General features: G+C 42.1%; 1 protein-coding gene across 6 annotated transcripts; it reads left to right on the plus strand.

The window, feature by feature from the left end:
* The first annotated feature begins 2,742 nt into the window (after window positions 1–2,742).
* On the plus strand, window positions 2,743–8,499 carry LOC149271583 (tubulin beta chain). 6 transcript variants are annotated; one of them, XM_089507305.1, is made up of 5 exons: window positions 2,743–2,799; window positions 6,685–6,793; window positions 7,128–7,238; window positions 7,442–7,588; window positions 7,688–8,499. In XM_089507305.1, exons 1-5 carry the CDS (start codon window positions 2,743–2,745, stop codon window positions 8,497–8,499), a joined length of 1,236 nt encoding a protein of 411 aa, XP_089363431.1. The 6 variants fall into 6 exon arrangements, with proteins under 6 accessions (XP_089363431.1, XP_089363434.1, XP_089363435.1 ...); XM_089507308.1 differs by having other exon boundaries at window positions 7,442–7,558; window positions 7,895–8,499; XM_089507309.1 differs by having other exon boundaries at window positions 7,442–7,533; window positions 8,140–8,499.
* The last annotated feature ends 846 nt before the right edge of the window (window positions 8,500–9,345 follow it).

The raw sequence follows: 9,345 nt of genomic DNA on the forward strand, positions 1-9,345 counted from the left end.
CGCTATATTATTATTATTGTATTACATGCAGCGCTGTGGAATATGATGGTGCTATGTGACTATTTTATATGCAGCGCTGCGGAATATGATGGTGCAATATTATTATTATTGTTTTAAATTCAGCGCTGCGGAATATGATGGCGCTATATTATTATTATTGTATTACATGCAGCGCTGCGGAATATGATGGCGCTATATTATTATTATTGTATTACATGCAGCGCTGTGGAATATGATGGTGCTATGTGACTATTTTATATGCAGCGCTGCGGAATATGATGGTGCAATATTATTATTATTGTTTTAAATTCAGCGCTGCGGAATATGATGGCGCTATATTATTATTATTGTATTAGATACAGTGCTGCGGAATATGATGGCGCTATATTATTATTATTATTGTTTTAAATGCAGCGCTGCGGAATATGATGGCGCTATATTATTACCGTTTAATATGCAGCGCTGCAGAATATGATGGCGCTATATTATTATTATTGTATTAGATGCAGCGCTGCAGAATATGATGGCGCTATATTATTATTATTGTATTACATGCAGTGCTGCAGAATATGATGGCGCTATATTATTATTACCGTCTTACATGCAGCGCTGTGGAATATGATGGCGCTATATTATTATTACCGTCTTACATGCAGCGCTGTGGAATATGATGGCGCTATATTATTATTACCCTCTTACATGCAGCGCTGTGGAATATGATGGCGCTATATAAAACAATGGGCTTGTATTGGGAATGCATCTTGCTGGTTTGTATAACACACGTGTGCCGTACCCATCCCTCGCCCGACCACTGCAATGAGCGCGCAGGTAGCATGCAGTCTCCGTGGGCTAAGAGAGGGGGGAGCGAGCCGGCCCGCAGAGCCCCACCCTGATACAGCGGAGATACGGAACGGAATGATATGCTGGAGAATGTTCTAAATGTGGAGCAGTCGCCATGGAAACTAGTGGAAGGCTGATTCTTTCTAAACCCGTGGGGTTGGCTAATTAAGGCGCTGCTCTGTATAATGGTAGCGAGTGCGGCTAATAAACACGTTCCCGGCAGGATGTGGATCTCATCGTCTCCCGAGGATCTCGCCGTCCCCATCCCCCACGCTTCTAGTGTACTCAGCCCCATGGAGCAGGAAAGGGAAAGTCATTCCATGGAATGAGGCAAACGGGATTCTATTCCGTGCGGATGGGAGAAGCCCACCGGGAAGATGGCCGGCGGTGCCCCCAACACAGCAGGTCGCCTCGTTTAATAAACCCCCCTATAGCGTCCGTTTCATCGATTCAGAGATATTCGATCTAAGAGGGTTTGATTTTTTCTTAGTAACCCCATAACTATGTCGGTGGCTCCCCTCCCCCTCTATCGACCGAGAAAGCAGATCCGTTGCTGGTGGGGATCCCACCACTCCTCACCAGATCACCCCAAACAGAGGCACCGAGGTGACCCCCCGATCTATTAGATCTAAAACACGGCCCGCCCGTGATGTCACCATGGCAACATCCTCTGTCTTAATCCGCATGATGGAAGCCTACAGAGCTCTTTTCACCCGGTTTGGTTCCTCCTGCAGGTGTGTTTAATAATCTAGCGCTGAATTCACACCAAAGCATTGAGGTTTTCAAGGAGGTTCAACATCCTTAGTGATGAATAAAGATGTTTAGGGACCGGTCACTATATATTATTATTTATTGTTTTATATAGCGCCATCATATTCCATAGCGTAGCGCTGTACAATGGGTAGACAGGACATAGCAAGTGGTATATAACATAACAATTTGTTATGTCAAATGAGCTTACAATCCATATATATATATATATTTTATACATACACTCACACATATATACAGTATATATACACACGCATACACACACACACACACATATATACAGTATATTTATATATATATACACACGCATATATATATACACACACATATACACAGTATATATATATATATATACATACACTCACACACATATATACAGTATATATATACACGCATATATATATATACACACACACATATATACAGAATATACATATATAAACTATATATATATATATACACATACACACATAGACACACACGTATATATACAGTATATTTCTGTTTATACACACACGCATACATATATATAGCCTATTCTAACTGGTAAGCAGATGTTATATCACATTAAATCCCTATACATAGAGAGTATATTTTATTAATGAATGCAGGGAAAGGGAGCGCAGAGCATCCCGTGCGCCCTATACGTACACCGTATACTATAGCGTGATTAATATCTTTAACCCCTTCCTTGTTTCATGTAGACTGTAAGCTCTTGTGCACCTTATTGTCATCTTAATAAAAAATATGTCCCACCCCCATGCTGTCCCTGATGCTTTTAAGCCATTGCACCTCTTTGACTGCGATGCCCTTCTAGTGCCTATAGAACATATATGGTGTAAAATGTATTCACGTTCTGTTTCTTTATAATGATTGTCACTTTGTGTTTTAATGGAATTTGCAATTTTTTCTCAATTATTTTCTGGATCTATTATTCTAGTTTTGGGTGTGATGGCAGCTGCCACCCCCTAATGTCCCCCCTATGTGGCTCCACCCCCCGACGAATGGCCCCGCCCCTCTGGTTTAGTACCCGGCTGCCTCCCTTGCTTCTTCGCCATTGTCTCGGACGTTCCATTTTCGAACGTCGCTGCTTCTCTAGTTCCATTCCCGGACCACCCATCACGCGTGACCATGAGGGAGATCGTGCACATCCAGGCCGGTCAGTGCGGCAACCAGATCGGTGCCAAGGTGAGTCCATGGATCCTAGGAAGCCACGCACCTAGTGGGGGGACCCCAAGAATAAAAAATGCCCCTCAAGAGGGTTAGTCTGGATCAATTACCCCAAAAGGCTTTCAGATGTCAATCATCTAACATATTTAGCAGGACACCAGTGGGGAGAAAATGATCCACTGAATCAACCATTTCTGTGATTTCTCTTAATTAAAAAAAATTAACGAATTTCTAGAAAAGAATAAACCCAAATATCCCGTTTTTAGCATGGAATCCAGCATTGGATGGATATTCTTTTTTTTTCCCAGGCATGGAACTGTATTTTTTTTTTAATGAGCCTTTAAAAAAAAAGACAAAAACCAATATTTCTTTCATAATTAAAATATTTTTGGTATCATATTTTTAGGGGATTGATTTTAATTCTGACAGATTAAAAACATGGGGGTTTTTTTTAGATTAGATGTTAAATTTTTGCTAAGGTTAAATAATTATTTCCCTAAATTTATCAATTTATTATCTAGAATAATTTTGGTATTTAACTGTTAGATATCTGGAGACGATCGAAAACGTAATTTTGGTTAAATGGGGCTCTCCTCCAGATGTTCTAGGGGTTAATCCATAATGGCGGCAACTTCTAGATTCTTTCAGACTGTAATGGCGTGGAAAGGTCTGAAGGGCTGTGAGATGCCCCCTCATGGAAATGGCAGGTTTTTTTCACCCCATTCAAATTTCCACTAATTAATTATTAATAAAATAAAATAAGAATTTTTTTTAAAGAATATTTTTTTTTCCAATGTAGATTATTACAAATTCAATAATTACACCTAGAGGCAGATGATTTTTTCTCACGGCTGAATATTTTTTATTTAAAACAAAATTGAAATAATATCACAATGTTTTGTAAATGTTTTCATTTTGTTTTATTTTAAGAATGTAGAAAAGTCTAATGTATAAACATATAATAACATTGTTTCTATGTTAATAGCTTGATCAGCATTTACGCCATAATCTGTTTTACTGGTCGGGGGGGTGGTCATATATTCTGGTAAATTGGGTCTTTTTAGTGCTTTTCAAAGAGGGAGTGGTTTTGAGGGAAAAAATCTAAAAACAATTTCTGATTTTTTTTCTTTTACTGTGTAAAAATCGCTACACTAAAAAAAAAAAGCAACAACTAATTTTAGACATTTTTTAACATATTTTAAAAATTATTTATTTAAAGAAATGCGCATATTTTACAGATATAAAATTTATTTTGGATTTGATGTAAATAAAAAATAACTAAAAAATAAAAAGCTGATGATCTAGCGGCGATATTTTCAGTGACTGACTGGGATATATTTAAAAATATTTTATATAAAGGGTCAGACTGAGGTTTTCTTCCCCGTCTTCTTCTTGTCAAAGAAGCAGAATGCTCTATGGCGCCAACTCGCCCCCAGCCCCCTCCCTCCCTGTATGCCTTTGTTCTGTCGATGGCAGGAAGCCTCCGAAATGTGGAGGGAGCCTATTTAAAAAAAATCTAGACAGAGGGAACCGTCAATCCTAATTCGGCTAATCCACTAGAGCCCATTAGGAGGTTTGTAAGCCTCGAGCCGAGAATCTGCCCTTTATTTATTTGCCCCCATGGATCCCACGATGACGTAGGCAGTATCTGCAGTGCAGTGGAGCTCGGCAGTAATGTTCTTACAGCAGGGATTAGGGGAAGGGTGTAGCTAAGGTAGCCATCTACAGGGCAGTTACCCTATGGTTGCCATACAATAATACGACAGGATGGATCTTACCCTACAGGGGCTTTACGTGTCTAGAAAACAATGGCGTGGGTTCTATACAACATTTCGATGTGGAATAATACATGAATAGTAATTCTGCGCGTGTGTCTGAGATGGTATCATATGCATGAAAATCCTTCTGCATACACTATGTAATTTATTATTATTATATTATATTATTATATATTTTTTTAATAGCGCCATCATATTCCGCGGCGCTGTGCTGCGGGTACACAGGACATAACAAGTAGTGTATAACATCACAGATTCATTTATAGAAACAAGAGGTAAGGAAGGCCCTGCTCATAGGAGCTTACAATCTAAAGATTGTAATTGTATTATGTATCAACAAAAAATATTTAAATTATTAGATGTTAATTTGTATTTATTGCACTAATTAAATACATATTAAATATATATAATATATATTTTTTTAACACAAATTCAAACAGGTTAATTGACATGGAATTTGGCCCTAATATTAAGTGGCTTCTCTCACGTCCGAATGATTATTTGGCCCCTGCAAGTTTTACGGGGTGCTGGGATCTGCCCACGCTGGCAGTATGGTGGCAGAGCTAACGGATTCGAGCTGCCGGCTGTCAGTTCCTGGCTGTCGGGTGCAGCTGCAGTGCCACGCCCTGGGATTTAAATGCCCCCCTTCGGCTGGGTGGGCATCTGTGTATACTTCACATGAATGGAATTGTTTCATGCATATGTATGGGCAGCTATGCATGGTGTCAGCTGTGTGCTCTGCGTTGCCAGCATGCACTCATTCTCTATATACATATATTAAATGATCTAGAATCATATAGACGGAGAGTGGTTTTAATAAAGGCATACGTGGGGAGTGATGTCATGGTCTCACTCTGGTGGTGATTTAATTTTCAGGAAAGGGCCTTTGAGTCACATTCCCTTTTTCGCCCACGTTTGCATTTCTAAAGGGTTTATTGTTCTCTGACCTAACTCTGGTGATGTGGATGGGGGGGAGGGGACCTAATGGAACAGAATGCAGGACAAGCCTAGAGAGAGGAAGAACAGACTACAGGGAGAGAGACGCATTACATGTACTGTAGATCTAGAGCCAGGGAGAACACACAGCAGGGAGCGAGATACATTACACGTACTATAGATCTAGAGCCAGTGAAATGTATTACATGTATTATAGATCTAGAACCAGTGAAATGTATTACAAGTATTATAGATCTAGAGCCAGTGAAATGTATTACATGTATTATAGATCTAGAGCCAGGGAGAACAGACTGCAGGGAGCGACATACATTACATGTGCTATAGATCTAGAGCCAGTGAAATGCATTACATGTATTACAGATCTAGAGCCAGGGAGAACACACTGCAGGGAGCGAGATGCAGTACAGATTTAGAGTGAGAGATAACGGGTTACAAGATGCCTTACGGATCTAGAGTTAGAGTAGACTGTAAGGTGCATCACAGATCTAGATTCAGGGGAAACAACTGCATAAAACGAGATTCTTTATGGATCTAGTTACAGACTCTGGATTATACTTGGATTCGTTCCAAGAGAGAATGGGATCTGGGAGAAATAAGGGTGACCAGATTCGCTGATCTGAGAATGAGATGTAAGAATAGACTGAGGCGTGGATGCTGCAGATCTAGAGCAAGGGCAAGGGTTACGGTGTGGGTGGTGCGGATCTGGAGTCACAGATATCGCGGTATATATCTGGCTTCATTAAAATGTGAACCTGAGTGGGTTCCGAGTGGTGTGCTATCCCGTTGTACCGCGCTGCGGAATATGATGGCGCTATATAAAACAAATAATAATCAGATCTGGTTCCCGACACATTTCGTGATCATTGAGAAGCTCTCTTATAAAATATCGTTTATGATATCGCTTGCTCTGGTCCCTGGTGCCTCTTCCTGTCTTGGAGCTGCGCTCTTGATACGCATGTGCCCCTACCACCTCCCAACGCCTGCAGTCCCTGTATCCACTACAAACCAGGCTATGGCTGGTTGAGATTTTAAACAAAAGAGCAATTGATTGTTGCGTGACCAAAAAGGGGAAGTTATTAGAACTTCCTGGTTTTGTCCTTCATGAATAGAACTGTTAGCATGTAACGAAATCTATATAATGTTTCTTTTCTTCTTGATTTGCTTCTAGTTTTGGGAAGTGATCAGTGATGAACATGGAATCGACCCAACTGGAACATACCACGGAGACAGCGACCTGCAGCTGGACCGGATCAGTGTATATTACAACGAGGCCACAGGTAACGGAACCCCTCCGATGTCTCAGATTAGTGATACGAGGGGGGTTATTGCTCTCAAAGTGGACCCCGTCACTTTCCAGATCCTTACATTCTACAGTCCAGGAAGCAAAAATAAAATATAAATGATGTAATAGATATAGAATTTAAACAAAGCCTTTTTGTTATATCAAATAAAGCAGCTGACTTAGTTATTTAAGATTGGATATGCAGTGTTCCAAAATCTGTGTTGTGTCACCTTTTAGTAGTAAAGACTGTTCCTCTCGTGGAGATGCGGTCATCATTCTTGAACTTTATTTTTATGATTCTAAGGGTCTCTTTTTATCGATTTTTGCAGGTGGTAAATATGTCCCCAGAGCCATCCTAGTTGATCTGGAGCCCGGAACAATGGACTCTGTCCGCTCTGGACCCTTCGGACAGATCTTCAGACCAGACAACTTTGTCTTTGGTAAGACACGTAGAATACTTCTAAAAATCTCGCACACAGCCAGTGTAAAGGGTCACAAAATGGTAAAAAAATATATTTTAGATGATAATCTTTCTTTGATACCTTCTTCTAAATTAGGACAGACGGTCACTCATGTATCGTGTTTCCATGCAAAAGTTTTGTTCCTCCTCTTTATTCACTCTAAATCTTGTTTCTTTTCTCAGGGCAAAGTGGTGCCGGTAACAACTGGGCCAAGGGCCACTACACCGAGGGAGCAGAGCTGGTAGACTCTGTCCTAGATGTGGTCCGAAAGGAGGCAGAAAGCTGCGACTGCCTGCAGGGTTTCCAGCTCACTCACTCCCTGGGTGGTGGTACTGGTTCTGGTATGGGCACCCTCCTCATCAGCAAGATCCGTGAGGAGTACCCTGACCGTATCATGAATACATTCAGTGTTGTGCCCTCCCCCAAAGTCTCAGACACAGTGGTGGAACCATACAATGCCACCCTGTCAGTGCATCAACTGGTTGAGAACACAGATGAGACCTACTGCATCGACAATGAAGCCCTTTACGACATCTGCTTCCGCACTCTGAAGTTGACAACCCCAACCTATGGCGACCTGAACCACCTGGTCAGTGCCACCATGAGCGGAGTCACCACCTGCTTACGTTTCCCAGGTCAGCTCAATGCTGATCTTCGCAAGCTGGCCGTCAACATGGTCCCTTTCCCACGTCTTCACTTCTTCATGCCAGGGTTTGCTCCACTGACCAGCCGAGGCAGCCAACAGTACCGTGCTCTGACCGTTCCCGAGCTAACTCAGCAGGTGTTCGATGCTAAGAACATGATGGCTGCTTGCGACCCACGCCATGGCCGGTACCTGACCGTAGCAGCAGTGTTCCGTGGACGTATGTCCATGAAGGAGGTGGATGAGCAGATGCTCAACGTCCAGAACAAGAACAGCAGCTACTTCGTAGAATGGATCCCCAACAATGTGAAGACAGCTGTGTGCGACATCCCACCACGTGGCCTTAAGATGGCGGTCACATTCATCGGCAACAGCACTGCCATCCAAGAGCTGTTCAAACGCATCTCAGAGCAGTTCACGGCCATGTTCCGCCGAAAGGCTTTCCTGCATTGGTACACCGGAGAGGGCATGGACGAGATGGAATTTACTGAAGCTGAAAGCAACATGAATGATCTGGTCTCCGAGTACCAGCAGTATCAAGATGCCACGGCTGAGGAGGAGGAAGACTTCAATGAAGAAGCTGAGGAGGAGGCTTAATTCTCTTCACCACCACCATTCCTCTTCTTCTTCTTTCCTTCTCCATTCTCAGGCTGAGAAAATGTCCGAACCGAAGATTAGCATATGTTTTTCTCCATCTTTTTTCCGGGGTTTCCTCCTGTTTCTTCCTCTCCTTTTTTTCTCTTCTCCTCTTTCATTCTTTTTCCAGACATGTTGTGTAAATCAATGAAGGGTACACCTTGGCTCCAGCAGGGTATAACGGGCTTAAGGAAAGGGACGGTAGGTCTCTGGCCTTGAAAGATCCAAGCCGTAGATGGCTAGCGTCCCGGAATTTTAGATCAGTCCTGACCAAAAAAAGTATGATTTTCATCTCATGCGGCCTACACTATCAAAATGTCCTCTCGCCTTCTGTGACTGGGTGCTGGTCTCCGCAGTCACCAACGGGTACAAATTCTTCTCTTAAGCCCTCGGATTGTAGAGCCTTCAGACACGTGTCCCGTTCTGTGGCCTTCTAGGCCTTGCTACAATGTTTGGTGGTAATTCTCGTCCTACTTAAGTTATTACTGTGGAACCACTCTTATGAAGCATCCCAACAACATTTGTTTGTGTCGCTTCCCTGACCCTAAACTCGATACGTGTCCATCCGTACCTATTGTGTATGGACCTCTAGAACACGCCAGGCCTTGCCAACAAATATTTATTCCTTCTCAGCAAATAAGACCTCAATTTATCTCAAGCATCTTAACAAATGCACTTAAATCATTTCTGCTGAACAGTATTGGTTATTACCAATGATTTCAGCCGCATTATAAATGCCGACGTCGACACCTTAGTAGTTGGCGCTTTTTAAAAGAGGTCGGCGGTTAGAACAGTTTCTATCATCTT

This window comes from Sceloporus occidentalis, unplaced genomic scaffold (assembly GCF_023333645.1).
Source record: "Sceloporus occidentalis isolate IW3139 unplaced genomic scaffold, rSceOcc1.0.p SCAF_489, whole genome shotgun sequence".
Taxonomy (NCBI): Eukaryota; Metazoa; Chordata; class Lepidosauria; order Squamata; family Phrynosomatidae; genus Sceloporus; species Sceloporus occidentalis.

Excerpts from the sequence above, each read along its gene's own strand:
- LOC149271583 (XM_089507304.1), top strand. The coding sequence starts at position 2,743 with ATGAGGGAGATCGTGCACATCCAGGCCGGTCAGTGCGGCAACCAGATC. Across the intron at positions 6,794-7,127 it reads ATATTACAACGAGGCCACAG|GTGGTAAATATGTCCCCAGA; the intron begins GTAACGGAACCC and ends CGATTTTTGCAG. Across the intron at positions 7,239-7,441 it reads ACCAGACAACTTTGTCTTTG|GGCAAAGTGGTGCCGGTAAC; the intron begins GTAAGACACGTA and ends TTCTTTTCTCAG.